General features: G+C 39.7%; 1 protein-coding gene across 2 annotated transcripts in view; it reads left to right on the forward strand.

Annotated features, from left to right (window-relative positions):
• grin3ba (glutamate receptor, ionotropic, N-methyl-D-aspartate 3Ba) overlaps window positions 1-22,476 on the forward strand; it is an 81,528-nt gene extending 59,052 nt beyond the window's left edge. Inside the window, exons 9-12 of one of the 2 annotated variants that reach the window (XM_075448288.1) lie at window positions 11,999-12,150; window positions 13,285-13,449; window positions 14,751-14,818; window positions 16,707-22,476. In XM_075448288.1, the coding sequence (XP_075304403.1) occupies window positions 11,999-12,150; window positions 13,285-13,449; window positions 14,751-14,818; window positions 16,707-17,670 (1,349 nt within the window). In that variant the 3' untranslated portion in view covers window positions 17,671-22,476. The remainder of the gene's footprint in view (window positions 1-11,998; window positions 12,151-13,284; window positions 13,450-14,750; window positions 14,819-16,706) is intronic. The other variant, XM_075448289.1, reaches the window with a different exon arrangement.
• Window positions 22,477-22,964: the final 488 nt, after the last annotated feature.

The raw sequence follows: 22,964 nt of genomic DNA on the forward strand, positions 1-22,964 counted from the left end.
AGTTGTTGCCAATCAAATACTTTCAATATGGTACTGCACGGTGGATAAAACTCTGTCAGTGATTTCCTGTTCATAATTCCCATCAGTTTTGACAGGATCCCCCATCATCACTGGATGAAATGCTTCCCCAGGACTGAACCTCCACCATGACAGATGATTGTTGCCAAGGTTATTTTTTTTCTTCCAGAAGATATGTTTTAAAATTGGTTCTTTGCCCAGTTTTCTGTTATGTGTTGACACAACACCGGTCCGCCTCTTGAATTAAGGGTCCTTTTTCATGCTTAAATGACTCATAGGTCAGTGTTAAGTGGCTTAACAAACAAAGACACAGATTTCCTCTGAAAATGGTATGGTGCAAGGACTGGATTGAAAATAAATGAAAAAGGAGCCCATGTCCAAAGAAAAGCTTTAAAAGACCTTCAGAACACTTGCACAATTACTCGAGACGACTTGAAAAGATTACTACATCACAGTTACAGTAACTGGCGTAACTGGAGTTGAGACCACATTTGTGCTTTAATGAACTGACCTTGTCGGAATCTGCTTTTTGTTGCCATAATGTTAGTCACATTAAGGGGGCTTTGACTACATTTTGTCTAGTTTGGCTCTTTGAAGTTTACATTTGACCATATGGTCATACACTTGCAGAAAGCGTGTATTTGTATGCATATAACACAAAGAGAATAACACCACGGGCTCTGTTACGCACAGAAACACATGCATAAAAAGAATGCATAGCTTACACAGATTCAGATGAGATGTTGTAGTTAGTTAGATGACAGACAGGAAAAGAGCGAGTGAACTTATGATACCACAGGCTACTCAATCATCCATTATTAATGACACAGTGCTCTGTCAGTAGACTTTGGATGTGACTTAGTGAACAAACTGCAACACAGTCATGAAGTTTATAAACAAATCCATTGCCACTCAGAGAAGAGCTAATGACCCACACAGGGGGTTATTGTGTGGAAGCTCTTGCAGTGCTACATAAATATGTGGTTTTGTGCATGTATGTGTGTGTGTGTGTGTGCGCACACTGAATTTTGCTTGGTGTGTGTGGGCGGGTGTGGGACCATTGATGTTCTTGAAGGAGATAGTTTTTCTTTTAGTGTTTCAGAGGGAGGACACTTCTGTACAACTGAGGTCTTTGCTTTTTGTTCTAGCTGACAATCACAGTGTGCGCCATGGCATGCATCGAGAAAAAAGGCATAAAATAGAACCGAGAAGCTTCCAGCAGACATTTCACACTGCTATGAAGCTTACACGTTGAGCAAAGGAATTTGCTCAAAATCTTGACCTAAAACTGTTCAAAATAATTCAAAATATTTCCAGTGTAGTGAAATATACAAAATCCTGGAACACTTACATAAAATCCTTCACAATAGACAATTTTCATGGCTTCCACGTAAACCAATGAGCTGTTATTTCATATTGATTTAAAACCTTCACAATAATGGCATATTTTAAATAATAGATCATGTTTGATTCAGTATTACGGCCCTGCATGATTGAAAAAGTAACAGTGCTAGTAGATTCAGTACTGTAGCATTAATAGGATCAGTTGCAGAGATATGAACACGCACATGAAGAAGTACATTTTATCACTTGTAGAATTAAAAGCTGCGGCTGATCTGCCAAAAGAGATTCTGTCCTCGCTCTTATAAAAGTCTGGTTCTCTCTTTCACTGGGGTACATGAATATTTCCTGCTGTTATTGTAATTTTCATGGTATTCTAGTCACCTGCCATTTCCGCATAGATACCCTTTGAAAGTGAATTTGATGTGAAATATCTGCTGGCAGAATCCATTTATTAGCTATATCAAACCTTTAACCTCAGACCTGACTGGTTTCTGCAGGGACACAATGGGCTTACATGCTAATGGCTGCACACTGCAAAGTTATATGCACGCAGATGACTATACAAATGTGTTTTTGTGTGTCTATCCAGCCTTTCATCCTCATATTTTTGACTCCTCAACTTGCAGATACCACTAGCAAGGGTGCCACTAGGGACCAAACACCAACTTTGATGTAATTTCTTTGTCAATCTAACCGTAGCCTCAGAAAGACCCCACTCCCACATTCGCTACTCGCTGTACAACCCTACGCTACAGATTATGTACTGCTTTCTTCCACGCATCAGACAGAATGAGCCGAGATGCACTTACTGTTGCTCCTCTGCTCATGACTGTGAAGACGGGAAAGCAGGCCTTATTTGTATGTAGAGCGGGTCAGTTTTATGACTGCTTGAGCCATAGTTGACGTGAAAAAGGAGGCGAAAAATCTACAGCGGCATCAGTAGCTATTTACTCCATCAGTCTGCGTGAGGGGGAGTAGGAGGGGAGTGAATAACTCAATAAGTCTTAACGGTTTTGGAAGCAAGAGCAGGAAATGATCCAGACAGGAAATATGAGAGAGGTAAAAAAATATATACAGTATATATATATGTATGTATGTATGTATGAGGAGGTGGGGAGGAGATTGTGAGAAAAAAACAGAGGAAAGAACATGAGATGAAAAAGGTAGAAGAAAGAACAACAACGGTAGAGAAACGAGGGCTCATGAGGGGAGTTGAGCATAAGAAGGAGATAGAGGGCTTTCATTTGCCCACTGCCAGTTTTGTGCCTTTCTGCACAGCAAGTGATAAAAGAGCCAGCCAACAGAGTCCCCTAATCAAGACAAACCTTCACCCCAAGCAGATGGACTGAGGGAGGGCGAGAAAGGAAAGGGAGAGATGGGATGGAGGAAAGAAAGTGGAGAAGTGTTATTTGGGCCATGTAAGGCAGGATTTATAGAGCGGCTTGTGGTCAGAAGATACAGGGAGGCGGAAGAATTGTGTGGGTGTATGGAATCGCTCCAGGCAAGGTGCTCTGCCCAAATCTTCCGGCTGCATAACTGGAGAGACATGCGGGGGTGTCGCTGTGTGTCTGTTTCTGCTGAGTGCTAGGGAGATGTTTACGACAGCCTAGACACACCCCATTAATAATATTGCCACTGAACATGATGCCGCTCGCTGCTTGTTTGTAGTGTACGGTAGGTGTGTGGATATGTGTTTGGGACCGTGTGTCCCTGTGTGCAAGAGTGGTCTACACACATTCAGTCAAGCAGGACAGAGCATGTCTGCAGATCAAAATGAGGATGGCAGAAGATTATGTTGTCGGGGTGAAACCGTTGTTGGTCGGTCAGCTCACGTCTGATGGGAGTGACACACGGAGACATTTGTCTGCCTATGTGTGTGCGTGTATATGTGTGTGTGTGTGTAAAAATTCCATTGCAATTCCTTCCTGTTCCTACAGAATGCTCTAATACCACAACCCCAATTCCAAAAAGATTGGGATGCAGTGTAAAATGTAAATAAAAAAAACAGAATGCAGATATCTGTCAAGCCTGTCTCACTGGCCATCTTTTTTTTTTTCACAATAGAAAATAAAAAAAACTTTTCACACGTTGAATGTGAGACGTTTTAAAATTTGATTAAAAAATGTCATCCTCGTTTTAATTCATTGGATAGCAGCAACATGAAAAAGTCAAACTGCAAAGTTTGGACTGGGGCAACACAAGGCTGAAAATAAGTGGTACTAAAAAGAAACAGCTGGGAAAACTGACTAGGTTAATGGGCAGGTAGGTCAAGTAAAATGTTAGGGTGTTAAAAGAGCACTTAGAGTCTCTCAGAAGTAAATATGGGCAGATGTTCAGTTGAAAACTATTTTAGAATGATGTTCCTGAATGTAAAATTCTGCAACCGTGAGAAGATTCTGAGAATATGGAGACATATCTGTACACAACAAACATTTCCACTGTTGTATGCCCGTATGATCCAGAAACACCGCCATCTTCTCTGGGCCAAAGCTTATTCAATTGTGAGACAAAGTGGGAAACTGTTTGGTGGTCAGACAAATTTTAATTAGTTTTAGAAATTTTGGACACCATTTCCTCCAAACTAAAGATGACAGGGGCTTGTGTCAGTTAAAAAGCCTGCATCTCTAATGGTACAGGGGTGCATTAGTGCCTATGGACCTGGCAACTTTCACATTTGGAAAGGCTCCATCAATCCCAAAATGTATAAACAGATTTTAGAGCAACATATGCTTCCATCCAGATGACGTCTTTTGCAGGGAAGGATTTGCGTATTTCAGCAAGACAATGCAGGCAGGCAGGCCTGCAGTCAAGACTTTTCACCAACTGAAAACATTTGACATATCATGAAACCAAAATACGACAAAGAACTGTTGAGCAGCTAGAATCCTATTTCAGTCAAGGATGAGACAACGTTGCTCTCCATAAGTTCCTGCAATGGTCCCAGATGTTTATAGTTGTTAAAAGAAGAGATGTTACTCAGTGGTAAAAATGGCCCTGTTCCAACTTTTTTTGAGAAGTGCTGCTGCTATCTAATTCCAGATGAGCTGATATTCTTTCATAAAATGGTTTGATGTATCACTTTTCACATTTTTATATGTTCTCTAAGCCCTTTTGAGAAAAACAATTGTACTGTGAGATTTGCAAATCATTGCATTCTGTTCTTATTTACATTTTACACAGCATCCTAACTTTTTTGAAAACAGGTTCATAGAAGGGCAAATTACATAGAAGTGGCACGATTGTTTGTATTCATACAAAATATCCGGTATAAGAGGATTCCCCAGCATGCAGCGGTTAGTACCTTCCAAAAGTTGTCCAGGGAAAAACAACAGGTGAATTGCAATTGTGTTTAGTGATGTATGTCAGAACACAAAGTGCACAGCAGCTTGTTGCAAATGAGGATTTCTATCTGCAAGACGATCCTACGCTGGCCTTCTTCCACGATTGAAAGTGTCCATAACGATCACTTGCATGTTAGAATTGAACAACTTTTACATCATCCAGATAGCCACTTGGGTGCAACATTTTCCTGGGAAGGAGATGGCAGCAGGATGTGCTGTGGGATAAAGGCAATCCGGTGTTGGCAGGCTGATGCTTTGGGCAAATGCTTTGACATCCGTGTGGATGCTACTTTGATACACATTGCCACCTACCTAAACATTTTCGAGCAGACCACACACCAACCATTCTCTGTAGCAGTATCACTCATAGCAGTCATTTGCTTTCATCAGGGGAATACATCCAGGCAAACTGAAAAAAAATGTTAAAAAATTCCTGTTTTTAACGGCTTAAGCAGTCTTGATCTGAAAGTTGTTGTTTTTACATACCCAGTGAGTATGTATGATGATCATAAAGCAAATTAGATGTCTCTTTGATTAAATTTATGCTTGATGTCGCAACCATGCAGTGACTCATTTCCTGCTGTGCATGAGCCGCAGGATTCAAAGATTATTATTAAAACCCCTACTGAAGCCATATTTGAGTCCATTATTGCTCAGACGAAACTGCAAATATGGCAACGTTATATGAAGTCTTCTTTCTGAGCTGCAACAAGCACTGGGCTACAGCTGCAAATGAGCAGCTTTAAATGATCACTGATTTCCATTATTTTCACAGCTGTGGTCCCCATGCATGTGTAGGTGGATACATTCAGTTTGTATTTTTTGAAAAAGTAACAGGCACAGATCTGCATCAGAAGTTTGATTTCAATGTTGATGAGAGACATTTCAATTCCAGCGTACTGTTTTACCAAAAATAGCAATGTTGCCATGCAGGTGTCCTGTGTGTTTTTATTTATTTATTTATCCCAGGGGGATAATTTAGAGTATCCAACACATAATTATGTAGCAGTGCTACATCAAAGTAGTTTAAAAAAACGAATCAACAGCCATCCGCTCTTTTCTCCGTAGTGAGAGCTCTATTTAGTACTCAATATACAGTGGTTGAGCGAGACAAAAAAACTCAACTCAGCCCTGGCCTGGCCTCCAAACTCCCCAGATCTCAGCGGGATGAAGCATTTGCAGGATGTGTTGTAGAAAAACAAGTTCATATGAAGATATATACAATAACAGCTGTTGTGCTGTTTGTTTTTGTGGTCAGAAGGAACTGCTGCTGTCAATCACATCTTAGTAAAACCCACACGGATCGACTGGATAAGGCAAAATAGTTTGTGAACCAACTCGAACCTCAAAAATCCCTAAGCCATTGAAGCAAATGCTGTTGTAGTCTATTACACTGCATTCATTTCAATTTGAATTCATTTTCATTGATAAAGCGCCAAATCAAAACGCGTCATCTCAAGGCACTTCATTGATACGGTCCAATTTGAGCTAATTACAATCCATTTCATTGTAATACAGTCGTGATCCAATCAAATTAAATTCAATAAATTTCAAATTAGTCCAATTCTTCCAAAAAACAATTAAAAAAAACAAAAAAACAGTTGCACAGCTAAGGGAATCAACAGATTGCATTGAAACTTCCCTTCGATCTAATCCCCCATCCTGAGCATGCATGAGGCAACGATGGAAAGGAAAAACTCCATTTTAACGAGAGGAAACCTCTGGCAGAACCAAACTCGGGGAGGGCAGCCATCTGCATCGACCGGCTGGGGGTTAGAGGACAGGAAGGAGGGCACAACGAGCACCATAGACAGCGGGCCAGGGATACCAGCTGAGAAAGAGAAGCACAAGTTACTGACAACAATAATGCCACGTGTACTTGGACACTTCACTCTCTGTCAGTGTAGTGACAAAGTAAACAACTGTCTGATGCAGAAGCGATGTGATGTAATAGTCCAAATCAATAGCTCTCACTCCAGCCACCATAAACTGTTGAAAGTTTGAGCTGTTACAGATGAAGTGGCTCTTCTTTCCTTTTCTGATAAGCTTTTAGTTTGCCCTGCAGAAAACCGTCTGCTTTCCCAAACTAAAAAGGACTTTGACTGCTGTCTGCTGCAGATAGGATACTGACTACTCATAAGAACTTCACACAACCCTACAGTCATATTATAAATTAAAGAAAACACACAAACCCAAGATAAACCAAGCATGACATGCATTAGTGTGTACTTTACATCTAAGGTAAATTTGGTCATTTAAGCTCTGTTATGCATCATAAATATTTCTTTTATCAATAAATAATCATTTAAATCAATGCCGAGGTTAGCAGCTTTAATTTAGCTACATTGCTCCTGAATGCTAAAGAAATAGATATATTTCTTGCAAATAGTCGTACTCAATTAAAAGAAATCCACTTCAAAGATCCCACGTTCACGTTATTTATGAAAATATTCTTGAAAGAACCAAGATCAAAGACCACATAAAAGCTCAGTCATGCAAAGTTTATCATTTTTAAAGTAATGAAAGATCATACGATCTTCACTTGCACAATGGTTACATACAGACTTATCAAGTGCTTTTAAAACAAACTCGATGTGCACCGTTGTGCCTGTGTGAGTAGGTGTTTGGGAACTTGAGTGATGTCTCTGGGACTTGAGGCTTGTGGTGGAGTATACCAATGTCTGGGGGAAAGAATCAAAACAAATGACAAGCGGCTGCCCACTTGTACATCACTGTTTGACTGAACGCTCTAAAGAAATGTGAATGGAGATGGGCCCTTGACAGATAAATGCTGTCTGTCGGCTATAAATGAAAGGAGAGAGGAGGGAGATGTGCAGAGAGTGGACTCCGAGGAGCTGAAAGATAAAGAGAAGAATGGAGTGAAGCAGAAAATGAACAAAAGTGAAGGGATGACAGAGATTAGGAAGGGACTAGTGGAAGACAAGACCAGCAGCATTGGTGGGAGTGAGATGACCTCAGACAGGAAAAGAGGAAGAATAAAGTGATGGGAGAAGGAGAGGAAAATATATCGAGACAGAAATGGGGAGAGAAGGGGAGGATGAAAGCATAGAGATGGAAGCACAGACAGTCTTTGTCATGCAGGAAGCGGAGTGTGACAGTTACGTGAACCTTCCCTATTCTCTGTTTCTGTCCGCAACCCCCATCAGGCTCAAACACACACACCTTGACAGCCCAGTAATACACACGCATGAACCCGCCCGACAAACAGCTGCCAAGCCGGAGACAACCCCACACGCATAAAAAAAAAGAAAAATGTGTTGGCACGACTGAGTCTTTGACTGCAGTACAGATAGAATGAAACAAACGATCATTGGTGATCTTGTCCAGCAATAATTCCCAGTGCAAGTCTTTTCATTTAGAGCAAAAGAACAGAATTCTTCCACTTGGCATGTGCAGAAATATGTGCTGTAATGCTAATCAGATGCAGCTTTAGTTGGTCGGTGAAATAAACATTCTCTCCAGATTTCAAATAATGATTCATGAATGTGCCGCTATAGAAATTAAAGCAATAAACACTGCAGGGGAAACTTCTTTAATCTCCTATTTAATTAAAAATGTTATTGTTATGTCATTTTGTAGCTGTAAGTGCTGTGTATTTTATTGCTCTGTCTGGTCTAATTACTCCACATGCTGTTAGTTTCACCTCTAACAACAGAGAAATAAGAAAGTCTAAGGTCTAATAGTCAATGTTACATTGTCTACTAATCAAGTGGATTTAATACACTGTAGTTGTTATTTGCATTACCAACTGCATAATTGAATTTAAAGTAGCAATGGAAAGTTTTCTTAACCCAAGCTTTCAACACTTTGTTGTGCTTCAGACTCATCTTGAAATGGATTCAGGTCTCTAAAATGATTGAGTGAAAGATAAAATAAAAGATTAAGATATCCCATTTTTCATAAAAACTATATTAAGATAATTACAGCTTGGATAAAGCAGCTTTGGCAGTAACATCAGGAGTAACCTAAGTCTTGTTTGACATGATTCTACAAGCTTGGCACATCACTCCTCTTGGGAGAATTGTTCAGACTCAGCCAAGCTTAATGGGCAATGTGCGGTCATTTCAAGGTCTAAGATGTTACACTGTGTACAGGTCCAACTCTGGATGGACCACCCCAGGCCTTTCATAGGGTTTTCCCAAAGCCACTCCTGAGTTTTATTGGCGATATGTTGAAATATATTATATGAGGTTTCCAACTCTTGTTAGAATGTCAATCGTCACTCTAGTCTGAGGTCTTGAGCACTTTGGAAGAGGTTTTCACTGCTGTAATTATTTGTTTGTTCTCCACTACATGATGCTGCCATTACCATGTTTCGTTGTAGGCATGGTTTTGCTGAAGGCTCTCGTGTACCTACCACTGAGGACTGACTTCTGTCTGACCACTCTACCATGAAGGTGGTGCAGTGATGGTTGTCCTTGTGTTGACAGACATCTGTAAAGTTCTCTGATCTCAACAAAAAAACTCAAAATTGAATTCATAGAGACTATGGGCTGTTTTTTCTTGCCAGTCTGACTCAAAGATTACCAACCCTAAGAACTTATTTTTGTCTGAGCAGCCAGAGCCCAGGTGGGTCAAAACTTCTTTCATTCGATTAATGTAGACTTTGTTGCCAGATTTTGTGACAGAAACAAGCAACGGTTATTATCATTATAATCATCAACATTCTTTGCTTTGTCGTTGTGAAAAATTGTGTGGAGACTAATAACAAAAAAAAGATAGCTCAGTCTATTTTAAGATGTGTCTTTAAACATAAGAAAGCATGGGAAAACTTGAAAGGGTTTTGAAACTTTCCATCTATGCTTTATCTTTGAAGTGATTGAAGCTCACATTGTGACACAGGCAACTGTTTTTGCACGTAGTATTACATTAGCACATCAGTATGTTGTGTGTTCGCATCCCTCTGCATAGAAACCAATGTCTGACTGTGCAACACGTAATGAAGCAACAGATGTGATATTTAGCAGAACAAGCTCTACAGGAGGGAAATAATCAGGTTTCTGTACTTTGACTTTGTATTTATGTTAAAATGATACTTGTTTTCTGTATTTGTTCAAACGCATCTATGATGAAACCAGTAGAAATTTATTTTTCGTACATATTTGTTACTCTATTCCAAGATAATTTCCTTTCTCACAGTCACTTAAATGAAAAATGATTATGTATGCTCTCAGGAATGATACAATAACCAGCCGGCAACAAAAATCTAAACTTACATCATTCTCATTAACAACATTATCATCAAGAGAAAAAGATCAATGAAAGAGCCAAAGTATGATATTGCCATTTTATTAAGTCCCCCCCCCTCATGCAGTGTAACTTGCCTTTGCTTGGCCTTTCTACAAAACAGGGTCTTCCATCTGTAGCTGCAGGGGATGAGTGCAAAGTGAGCCTTAGTGCAGGATCTGCGTCATAGAACGCTTTACCACTCATGGCTCATGCTGTTGAGGTCAGAGTAGGTCAATTGTAGGGGCTCCTGCTATGTTTGAAGCTGTGAGGGTGATTTCTACTGACTGTGAGAATTTATTGATAAAACAGATTCCACAGCTGGAAAAAGGCTGGTATCACTTCATGATAAGTTTCATAAAAACCCCAGTAAATAAGAAAAAAAAATACATTCAGGTAGGTTGCTATGATAGTATGAAGTGTTATGTGCACTTTAGTTTTCTTTTGGTAAGCTATAAACGCTGACTGAAACTGAGATAGTTGTAATAAATTTAATTAATGAAGCACACACAAAAGACAAAAAGGAAGGCATCGTTATAAATTTCACCACTTCCTCACCACAGAGGAACGTTTGGAGGCAAGAGACTGCACTACATTCTTCAAAATGGCATCAGTCTGCTGGATAAAGACCTAAAGATGACGGATGTTTGTGTGCTCGCAACAGAAATTAGTATCAGAGATGATGTTTTCCTTTCTCATGCAAAGTTTCACCGAGCAAGACTGCAAGTCATGGATGTCTCACAAGGTCCCAACAGAAACAAAGGCCAAGAGGGAAAAGGGCTTTTTTTTTTTGGTCCCCTCTAACACAGAATGACATTCACATCATCTTAACCCTCATTCCAAATGAAAATGAGACGCTGTGTAATGTAAAAAAAAAAAAAAAAAAAAAACAATGTGACGATTTTCAAATCTCATTAATCAATATTTTATTCACAATAGAACATATAAGTGAAAGAGCACTTTCACTTATATGTTCTATTGTGAATAAAATATTGATTAATGAGATTTGAGTGCTGATAACAAACCAGATGGTTCCCCTCCTCTTTTGTCTGGAGGGCATGCATCCATGATTTAAAAAAAAATAATCATTTTAATTTCTATTTGTCTGAACAGTTTTTTGCCTCAGTCCATTTCAAATTAGCTTTTGCCCCGAGAGGAGAGTGGTGTTTCTCTAGATTCTCAGAATTTTCTGATCATATTAAGTACTGTAGATTATGATGTATTCCAAGACCATTTTAAGTTGAGGAACATTATTCTGAAATTGCTCGTAGGTTTTTCGAGGCAGTTTGTTGCAGTTTGCTGAACCTCTGCTCAGCTTTACCTCTAAAAGACTCTACCTCTCTATGGTGCTCTTTTTGTATCCAATCTTCCATCAAAGTCAACATCAAAGTCATAATTTCTATTGTGTTTTGTGGTGATAAATATTTGTTTATGAGATTTGAATATTATTTATTTCTATTCTTTCTTCTAAAGACAATTACCAGCAAGCACAAAACATTCAACTAACGACGGCCTGCAGTTCTTTGAAGGTTAGAATGACAAGAACCATAAATTCATGTTTTACAGATAACTCTAACTCTAATGTCATTAGCTTGTCAATATCAGCCTGGGAAACTGCAAGGCAAAGGTTAGAGGAACATTAATGTAACCAACTAGGAACAATCAAAATGGGGAACATTCTGAGAACTAAAACAAAAGTTACTGGAACATTTTGGTAACCAGAATTTATTAGCTGCTCTGACTGTTCTTTTGCACAGTGACCTGGTCTGGTTCATCTCTCTCCACAACTGCTGAGCGGTAAAAGATCTGCTGCATACACAATGTACTTTGTCTGAAAACGTGGTTGATTCTGATTGAAACTGAAAGCTGAAAACATGTAAGTCTCCTTTTTTTCCAGGGGCGAACTGCCCTTTGGCAAACTGCAAGCAGATAAGTGTTTTCCAACAAGAAAACACCCAAGTTTGACTGTGTCCTCTTCAGGCATGGCTGCAGTTGACAGCTCTGCTACATGCACATTAATATACATCTGTGTCTATCCTCCCTTTCAGGCTATGGTATAGGCCTTCCTCAGGGCTCTCCGCTAACCCGTAATGTGTCAGAGTTTGTGAGTCGCTACAAGTCTGATGGCTTCATGGACATGCTACATGACAAATGGTATAAGGTTGTACCCTGTGGAAAGAGAGTCTTTGCAGTAACTGAGGTAAGTCATTGGTGTTAGTGTTCATATTCCGTACGTGTCTTCTGCTAGTGTACTTCAATAAATGAGTCTCCCTTTGGGACATTGATGAGATTGGCTGCCAGCTAAACACACTTACATGAACAGAAAGTTTTACAAACACATAATCACATAAAACCCGCATACACTCCAGCTTCACTGACCTCAACCACAATTGCAGTCACGTACTGTCTGAGCGTCGATAAATAGTTGTCTTTGGTGTGTGCGACAGAGAAGTACCTTAATGTTCTCGCCTTGCTATATACTCTTTTGAGGGGAGTGTAAATCTCAGGGCAGAGCATACCGTTGTATATCTATATCTCGTTTTTGAATAGAGAAACTATTCAACTCCCTGTGGCCACGCTTTTTAAATCCCAATTCAAAGTTGAATTACGGCAACAAATGCAGTTGCACAACCTTAACTTCACCCCCATACCAGAAAGTTATTACTCATCATCCCATTTGAAGCTTAGAGAAAGGAGCTACTCTGCAACAATGTGGGCATTAGTGCAAACTTGCCCTCTGGATCGGGAGCAAAAGGAGGTCATTGTTGTCGTTGATGAATTTGTCGAGTCAGCGTGGGGCTAATTGTCATTAGAGGCAGTTCAAAAATGAGCTGGGTGGAGAAAACATGATTACGGTGGACTGAAAAAGCTCCCCACTGCCTTTTCTGCTTCCTTCAGGCTCGTGAAAACGTAACAAGATAGACATTATGTCAGGGATGATGTGGTCGAACCGAATGGGAATAGACTGAACTTCCTTTAACCATTGTCTCTTTTTTCTTTTTTCATCTCTCTAACTGCTCTTTCTTTTTTCATTACTCTCACTTTAGCCTCCCCATTCATTTCCTCTGATTTTCCTTTTCCCCATCCTTTTCCTGCCCAACATCTCCTTTATGCTTTGGCCCTGCTTGTTTCTAGTCTCATGAGCTTACACAGCTTAACGAGACACTCAACAGCAGAATATGACTTGCACACTCACACAAAGTGGCCTTTATGGTAATTATGTAAATATACATCATCAATCTCTGTATTTCCCTCTCTGTCGCCTGAAAGCTTCACTGATCTCTGTCACTCCCCCAATTTATTTCGTCTCATCTGTCTCCCTCCGCCCCTTCAGACACTGCAGATGGGGATCCAGCACTTTTCGGGCCTCTTTGTGTTGCTGTGTATGGGAGTGGGTGGAGCCTTGCTGACCCTGGCGGGCGAACACACCTTCTATCACCTGGTGATCCCCCGCCTCCGGCGCTCAAACACGCTGCAGTATTGGCTGCACACCAGCCAGGTGAGGAAACGCATGTGCTCATATGCATGCGTGCGCACTTTGTCACATCCCACACAATAAAGCACACGCAGAGAAAAGATGCTCAGCGGCCAGTTGTAATCTTCACTTTTACAGTCTGGTGTTCATGAACACCCAACTGCTGCTGGTGAGAGAGACTTTCCCACTTCACTTGCATATAACCTCCGCCCTCTACTGTTGGAAACTGATAATAACACTCAATGAGAAACAAGATTTTTCCTAAAACTAGGTTATACTGTATATTACAGGGAAGAGGACACATTCAGTTTGACCTCTTTTATACGGAGTTAATTGCATTAATTAACGCACATAAAGCTCTTTGTTAATTACCTAATTAAGTTTTAACGTAGCCTCTAAATTAACTAGTTAATTTCAATTACTTCGATTAAGCATATTTTCAAAAGGCAGCATTTTATTGACTGCTTCATGACTGTACAGTATGAATCTATGCCTTTTTTTCTTTTTTTTTTCTTGTGAGCCTGATTATTTCTTCTGTAGATCAGTAAATAAACCCGTTCATTTGGCTTCCAGATGTTAAAATAACTCTGCAATGTGCTGCAATTCACATCAGATTCGATATGTTACAATATAAAGTGATAGACATAATCTGCAAAAGCTTCTTCTGCAGTTTGACTGTTAGACAATGCGTTAGTTTTGGACAGCTTCAGAACAAATTGTGAATTTAAAGGTCACATGGTTTTTTTATGCAACCCTAGCCATTACCAAATAAGATGCCTGCCTGGGGCGATTCTTTTTCTTTCTTTTTGAGTGAATAATGAAACTTGCAGTTTGAATATCAAATCTGCTTACATTTGTTTGCAACATTTCTCTAAAATGACAGCTCCTCCCAGGCAGGCTCCAGCATTCATCACAAAGCCAGCTCAGCTATCTCAAAGCATGACATGTGACTTGGACCCTCAAGATTAGCCCTATCTATAATTAAAGTCTTATTCTGTACACATCTTCAGATGTACATACACGAGAAAGATTAAAGCACAGTTATACCTGATAGTTAGGTGTGGAGACGTTCAGACTAACCTAAGCTCTTTGATACTTTAATCAAAGCGGTCTTACACAACTTACGCTTTAACTTGTCTCAGATTGTAAGCCGGGAAGAACTTACTGCCGCTTTGTTTTTAATTATTCTTCAACAGCAATTAGGAGAGGAGAGGTTTGGAGGGATGGGGACCTGGGTAGAATAACTGCAGCTCTCCTTGGAAATCACAGATCGGATGAAGTAATAACAAATTTCTTATTTTAATGATGATCTTTTCTGCCTGCAGAAAATTCACAGAGCCCTCAACACCACATATGAGGATGATGGGAAGGAGCTGACGGGCCTCGACCAAAAGTAATGAGCTCACTGAAATTTTCCTTTCTGTGTACTGCCACAAATTCCCAAAAATATTCTGTTAAAGAGATGCCATTTCCTTTTTACATAAGTATTTTTTGTTATCAAATTTCAGTAGGCTATGTGCCTTATTTCACCTATTATAAATCTAGGATTAATATGTTAACATTTTTTATTTTTTTTTTAGATGAGTTAATATCTTTTTAAAAAGGTCAGAACAAAGTTGCCTTTTGTTTCACAAGTACATCAGTAAATAAATCTGACCAAATCTGTTGAAAATTTCCCGTTAGTACCAGCACCTCAAAAGGCACATTTTGACCAAAAGCACTCATAACTAAAAACAAGGGATTTTTTTCAAGATGATATATGCCCTGGCTCTTTTGTGTTCTCTCTAACCCTAACCCAAAGAGCATTAAAGGTACAGCTAGATTAGGAGGACTAAATCAGTTTAATTGTGTCAATCCTCCACTACACTCTTATCTGGAGGGTCGGAGCTACCACACTGGTCAAACACAGCAGTTACACCAGGAGGTGTGCATCGGCAGTATTCGTTTCTATGGGGAATATGGAGGAGTCGAGTTCATTGCTCCAAAAAAGGACTAGTTCCTGAAAAAGGCTCCTTAAGTCGAAACGTAGCTTAAAACACTCTCGATAAAGCTTTTGTATCTTGTTTAATATATAGTTGGCAGCTGGTGACACCGTCATGTAAACATATAGAACCTTATCCTCCCAAACTCTCTGCAAGAGATTTAATGTGCATATTTTCATAAACATCAAACAGTTTTTTTTCGGATGAATCAATCTGCATCTCTGACAGATTCTTTCACTTTTATGGTAAAATTAGTGATTAAGGAATTTTTAGCATTTCCAGTTAAAAAGGGCTCCAGCAGTAAATACTCCTTAAGATATCCCTTAAACTTTAAAGGGATAGTTCGCCTCTTTTGACATGAAGCTGTATGACATCCCATATTAGCAATATCATTTATGTTATTGCATTCTTACACCAGGCTGCGTCCTGTGAGCCGAGTTCCAGCCGAGTTTTGGCGTTGACGAAGGTAGTCCGGCTAGTTGGCTGGGGTCCCGAAAATAAAGCGTCTTGCTTCTCAAAACAATATGCGTTCAAAACATTTGCATCACAAAATCGTCCATCCAGAAAAAGTCAGACCTCACAATCGCTTGGCACTATTTTTGCCTCCCCTCATATCAATGCGTTCAGCCACCTAGCGATAGCCGCACCTGTTACGGTATTTACTGCTCGGAAGCAGGGGAGTGCTCGGTCTGCACTTCGGTCTGCACGGTTTAAACAGCACGCAGTGATCCGAAGGTAGAGAGAAATAGCGCCAAGCGATTGTGAGGTCTGACTTTTTCTAGATGGACGATTTTGTGATGCAAATGTATTACTCTTTTGAACGCATATTGTTTTGAGAAGCAAGACGCTTTATTTTCTAAGCCCCAGCCAACTAGCCGGACTACCTTCGTCAACGCCAAAACTCGGCTGGAACTCGGCTCACAGGACGCAGCAGGGGGTAAGTTAATGTTCATAAATGATATTGCTAATATGGGATGTCATACAGCTTCATGTCAAAAGAGGCGAACTATCCCTGTAAGGCAGAAAATCTCTTGCTGTGTTAGAATTATTTCATCAAATTATTCAAAATGGCAAATAAACAGAAATTATGAGTAATTACGAGAAATTATGAGGAATAACTAATAACAGTAATAACAGTTGTTCGATGCAACTCAGTGGTGTAATATCTCCTTTTCGCTCTACTAGATGCTAAATGTTATGATCCTGATTGAATATATAGGAAAAAGTATCAATGTACTGCTGTGCTGAATATCTCACTGGACATTTGCCCTTTGCTGTGATCTTCCTCTCTTTCACTAGCCCTTCCTCTTGTATCTCAGAGAACTGCACCCTCCACAGGAAACAGCATCAGCCTCCTCCTCCATCTCCTCCCACATCCCTCCCTGCTTCCACAGCTGGGGGCACTGGCAACTCTTCACCATCCCATGAGCCCAAGGAGAAACGTGTTCACTTTGACCTGGAAACACTTCACAGCTACCGCCTGCGCACGCACACTGCGTCAGTGCGAGGCCGGCCTGGGATGGTCGGGCGACCTGGGCTTGGACTAGGGCTGGGAAACTTAGGGAGTTTTACCTCTCCTCCTCAGATTAGCCTCCATGTCAATGGGGGTCCTGTCTCAACAATGGCTTCCACAGGTTTGGTGCTCTCAACTCTGGGGAATAGGGCTGCTCAAACCAGCCTATGGGAGGGGGAGCTGCAGGAGCTGCAGGGGAAGATCGAAATTTTCCGCACCCAGCTGAGAGAGGCTCTTGCTAGAAGAGCTGAGATCCAGAGCAGCCTGGAGAGAGAGAGGATTGGACTGGTACGTAGGGATACCAGTCTTGAGAGGGAAAGAGACAGACAGAAGATACAGACTATTAACACAGACAGAAGCAGTTCCACTCTGCCCAAACTCCCTGAGAGAGACAGGACCAGCCAGCTCCAAACCCTGAATAATCAGCAGACAGGGCGGGCCAACCAATCAGTCGAACCTGGAACCTTGGAGCACGGCAGAAGCAGCCAACTAAACACAGTGAACAGTTTGGATAGAGGGAGAGCCAACCAATTACGTCCTGTAGATACTCTAACAGGAGAGAGGACTGTCCAATCGCGCACCTCCACAAGTTTGGAGCGAAGTGGAGTCAGCCAACAAGGTGCTGCAACCATAACTGTCCAAACACGGAACACTTCAAGCCTGGACAGACAGAAGGCGAACTTGTCACGCGCTCTGAACACTTTGGAGAGGACAAAAACCAACCAGTCAGGTGTAAGCTCTGGGACCTGATTAGCTCTCGGAGGCCTATTATAGGAAGGATCACAAAGGAGACTAACAAGGTGTTACCTACATAGCCGCGGGAAGATGGCTTTAATGTTATGGGTCAAGATTGTGGAGAGTTAGATAACAGATTGAAGTATATTTTTACTCACATTGTTGTTTGCACCAAACTAATAGTTTTTCTCAATCACAATCATTTAACCTCTCACTTCAAATTACAGCTACAAAGAAGTTACTGCAACTTAAGGGTTGATGAAATGTCCACGTCGGCCGCGCAATCACGAATAAGCAATACGAGATCTAAATGAAAAGCAAAAATAGTTGTGATAATCTAAAACTTGAAATGGCCAGGCTGCGCTAATGGGCCGAGCTTTGAAAAGCTGTGGTTGGCTAAAAGAAACATGAACCACGGGACATCGGTTAAAGCGACGTTGAGTCAGCCAACAAGGTGCCGGAAGTGGAACTGTTGGAGCATGGACAGGCACAAAAATAATATTTGGTAACCGAATGTAACCAAAAAAAAGCAAAGTAAATATAAAAAGGACCGGAGAAGCTAAATGTGAAATCATGGATGCTTAAGATTTTCATATATTCCCAGTAATTTGTGCGATCATTTCCCAAAAAATGTGAATGACTTAGAAAATAAGAAACTGTGAGTGAAGAGTTGCACAGACTGATCAAACCTACTTGAAGACCCTGTGAAATTCAATCAAGTGTTGTGCTTCTAGGTATTTTTGTATTACCCTGCAATTGTTTTCAGCACATTGTGTCAAACACACATTTTTGGTTAGTGTTATTGTAAGGTCTCCCCTTGTCCCTTTATAAAAATGTCTCCTCACTGAAAGGTTTCCCACAAACCGAGCAACTGAACAGACTCTTGCATGAAAATTGAATAATGGGAAGATGTTTGTTCTGCTTCGTGCAGAACAAACATCGAACCCGAATCCAAATCTCCATCCCATGACTGCCAAATGGAGTTAAACCTGTGTGGTTCAATACTTAAAATGTCTTTCCCGTGTCATTAATGTGTACGAGTGTCATGATATACACAAACGTTAATCTAATAAACTATCAGCTTTTTTTAATGTTTCAAATCTACAGTAAGGAACTCAATTTACACAGAAACCAGGCACTTATACGTATTATTTACTCTTGAGAGTTAGGTGATATCTTCGGAGGTGCAAAATAACCCACTGATTACAACTATATTTCTTAAAAATATTGATATATTATGTAAAATGAGAACAGGGCTTGCAGGGTGGTGTGGTGGTTAGCACCGTTGAGTTTGTATGTTCTCCCCGTGTATGCGTGGGTTCTCCCCAGGTACTCCGGCTTCCTCCCACAGTCTAAAAACATGCATTTTGGGTTAGTTTATTATTGTAAATTCACCCAATAGTAAGTGTGAGCATGCAAGGTTGTTTGTCTCTATGTGGCCCTGTGATGGGACTGTCCACCTGTCCCAATGGTAGCTGGGATAGGCTACAGCCTATTTATTTCCTCAGACAAATACATGCTCATTTTGAACCCGAAGCTAGCAACTTCATTGTGAAAACGTTGGGACTTTGGGTAGCAAAAGAATAGAAAAATTGTGTTATGCTCATTTGGAAAAATGGCCAAAGGTCAGTAAAATAAATCATGTATGAAAAGTCTTTCACAAGCAAAGATGTGGAGTCCACTACTATGTTAAAGTCTTTGTAAACACTTGGTTTTACACCATTATTTTAGAATGTTTCCCAGTTTAAGATTGCTAATCATTGGGGATCTCCTCGTCTACGATAAGTAAAGTCAAGTGACGAGACCGAGAAACAACATCAAATGGCTGTAATCTTTAAGGCTTTCAGCTAGGACTGCATTAAAAACCAATTTCACAAATGGAAGTCAAAGTTTTACAATGCAAAAAGAGAAAAGTGTATTTTATTAACAAGACATGTCACTCCAACCAACTCATTTTACGATGCAATGAAGTCGACTAGAAAAGTGACCTCGGTCTGGATGAAAGAAAAAATAATCAACAGTCACTTCAAAAGACATTATCCGTGACAGTATGAAGGCACATTAAATGCAAATTATGCATGAACCTCTCATCTATGCAGAGCATAACGTAGTCGTTTACCCTATGCTGTAGCTTCTCTGTTGCCTGATGTACACCTAGCCAGAAACATGACCACACGTTGCCACTTGGCATTCCGTATTTACGCTGCATACTGCTTTGCTCAAATAGAAAATCCTCGTATACCAGGCTTTAATTGTATCAAAGCTATTCATAATGTACCATTGAGCAAGTGTAAATGCTCATTAAAGGTTAGCCCACTTCCATAGGCTCTGCGGTTTAACCTCTGCATCAGTCTGAACTACCATAAACCAAACTTGAGTTCACATGACATGGCTAACTGATGTTGAACACCATACACTGGTTTTGGAGCAACACAAGTTGACAGTTGGGCAGTCAGTAAGACGATGCCGAACCACTTTCTGCATGTATCGCTACAGCTTGCTCTCTAAACTGGTTCCCCGCTGTCCGCATGTGTCACCCATTTAAATATACTTTTCAGCAACTGGAATCCAATGTCAGGCATGAATGGGAAATGTGTTTTTTTGTTAAAAAACAAAAATACCTACAAATTTATGTTCTTAAAAGAGGAAGCGATGCAACACAGTGGAAAACACACCCCTGTTCCTAATTTCTTAAATTACTTGCTTCAATCACATTCAAAATGAGCTTCTTTTTAACCTTCGTCTTATGTTAGGGTCGGCACCGACCTGTTTTTAGGTTTTAAATGCATAACATAACCATATAAATTTGTTTATTGCATCAAGGCTTTATGACTTTGTCAGGAACCTCTATTTCAACAAAATAAAACAAAAAAAATTGTTTTCACTAAATTATAAAATGCTCCAGTTGAAATTAAGACCTTTGTGTTGTTAGGGTCGGTTTCGACCCAGTTATAAAAATAAGATTATAAAGCACTAATTAGAGCCAAAACTGAAATCACAAGTTCACTGTCAGCCAACACACTGCTTTTCATTTTGTGTTTGTACTAAAGTTCTATTGCTGAAAAAAAGAGACTTTTTTGCCTTTTCTTTGAACTAAATATATGGGTCGAAACTGACCCGTAAAACCATAGATGTTACTATAGTTAATAATACTAAAATGAAAAAATAAATAAAACTAATTTATTTAAGAGGTGTGTTCTAAATCCCATCAGTAATAGTCAGGTGACATAACAACCTTTTATTTATTGATTCTCTTGAGGTTCATTTTACATTTTTGTTTTTATTGAAATTGAGGGGTATACTGACAAAAACAAGGCCCAGGGGCCCACACCAAAAATATTAAAACCAATATTTTTATGGATAAAGAAGCCTAACAAGGTAACCAAGAGATGAGAAAACAAATTGGATGATAGATGATTGTTTTTAGTGTATTTTACAACTAAAATAAAACACGGGTCAAAACCGAACCTTTAACATAAGAGATGGTAACAGGGAACTAACACAAGTAGAAGGTTAAAAAAAAAAACAAAGAGAGAATAACATTTCTCTGTGAGAGAATAGCTCTTGAACAAGCTATTGTCATCATGTCGTCAGTAAAGTTAAGCTTTTCTTTGATTTGCAAATCACTGGATTCTGTTGCTACTAGCGCTTGAAATATCTCAGCTTTTTTGAAAATGAATTGTGCGATACATTGTACGGGTGTTGAGACTTCAGCTATACCGTATATGTGAAAGTGCACATCATAAACAGAGACTGCAGAGGCCAAAGAAATTCTATTGAAAAGCCAACACTGGAAAAATAGAACCCATTGCCGTGTTTTTTTTTTTTGTTTGACCCATGCCAGAGGCAAATGATTTGGTCCTCTCAGTGTTTCCTGACTTTAGTTTTTACGGTCTTTCTTTAGTGCGTCTCTTGCGGTGGCCCCAAGGTTGAGAAAATGCAATACTACATTACTGCAATATCCCTTTAATTAGAATCCCAGTTCTTTCCTGGATTAGGATGCTTGGGGTCTCAAACTTAATACTGAACATGTCCGGCATTTTCATCACTAAAGGAATCACGACTCCATTTCTTCATATTGACAGAAAAGTTCTAACTTAGGATTTCAGAGAAGCTGTGATAGGACTGAAAACTCGTCTTTGTTGTGTTTGGTTGTTGTTTGTTTTCTATTAAGCATGTTGTCTTTTTTTAACCTATAGAAACAGAAACTCAAACATTGAATTTATTTGGTACTCTCACTCAGTTACTCAGTTAACCACTAGAGGAAGCTGCATCCCTGCTTCCCGCGGCTATGGACACTCGAAGGTTTGTAAATTGAAGTTTTTATTTCCTTGTTGTTTTGTTTTGTTTTCCCAGCAAAATTACAAGTCAGTATTTTCATGTCACTGACTCATAAAGATACAGTGGCATGTGAAAGGTGCATTTTTAGCTCGTATTCTTATGCAGAGTACATGGGTCGATGAGGTTTAATGAAATCTCTCCTTGACCGTAAAATGCAGTCTCACCTTGTCCTTTTGAAATGCTCAGTTTTGTCTGTCTCTCAGTGTTTTTGAACAAGGGATTTGACTGGCCCAAAAAAATCGGAAGAACAGAAGCTGGTATTGCTTAAACAGAACTTTGTGGTGGTACTAATGTACATTTCAATATTTCCAACTTTGCTGTGGTGTGAAGTGGTTGTGTTCACATGCCATGGTGTCTACAAGGACTTAAATGTTTTAGGTCTTTTCTCGAGGAACAGCTTGTACTGGATATTTAAAGAGATACTTTTAAATTACCTCTTATGAGAGTTATATCAACATATTATTGAATTTTATGCATAAATGGACATTCTCATGTTTTGAAATAAACATTTATATACTTATTTTATTGTGTTATCTAATTTTTTAATGTCAGCCAGTGTTTTAACGGATGATCCTTTATGATGATGTCACAATGTCACAGTTGTGGTAAACTGTGAGTACGTTTTCTCCACATTACTTTTAATAAATTGGATTAACACCATTGCCAAACCCGACATTCATCAATCATCAATTAGTCACGAATGAGCTCTCAAAGAAACATGAAATCTTGTGCTCACAAAAACAATTTTAGAATCAATTTCTCGCAATTGCGGGCAATGTGGTTGTCCACTGTGGCGGTGTTAAATGCACCAGATGCATTCGGGTATCAACAACTAAATTTAGGCGCCACTTGATGCTATATCCTGGTTTAGATTGTGTTGCATTATGAGCTAATTTTTACCCTAAATATGTAACTGTAAAGCCATAACTAGGTTAGCTTTAAAACTAAACGATCAAATAGGATAGCAT

Source organism: Odontesthes bonariensis, chromosome 17, assembly GCF_027942865.1.
Source record: "Odontesthes bonariensis isolate fOdoBon6 chromosome 17, fOdoBon6.hap1, whole genome shotgun sequence".
Taxonomy (NCBI): Eukaryota; Metazoa; Chordata; class Actinopteri; order Atheriniformes; family Atherinopsidae; genus Odontesthes; species Odontesthes bonariensis.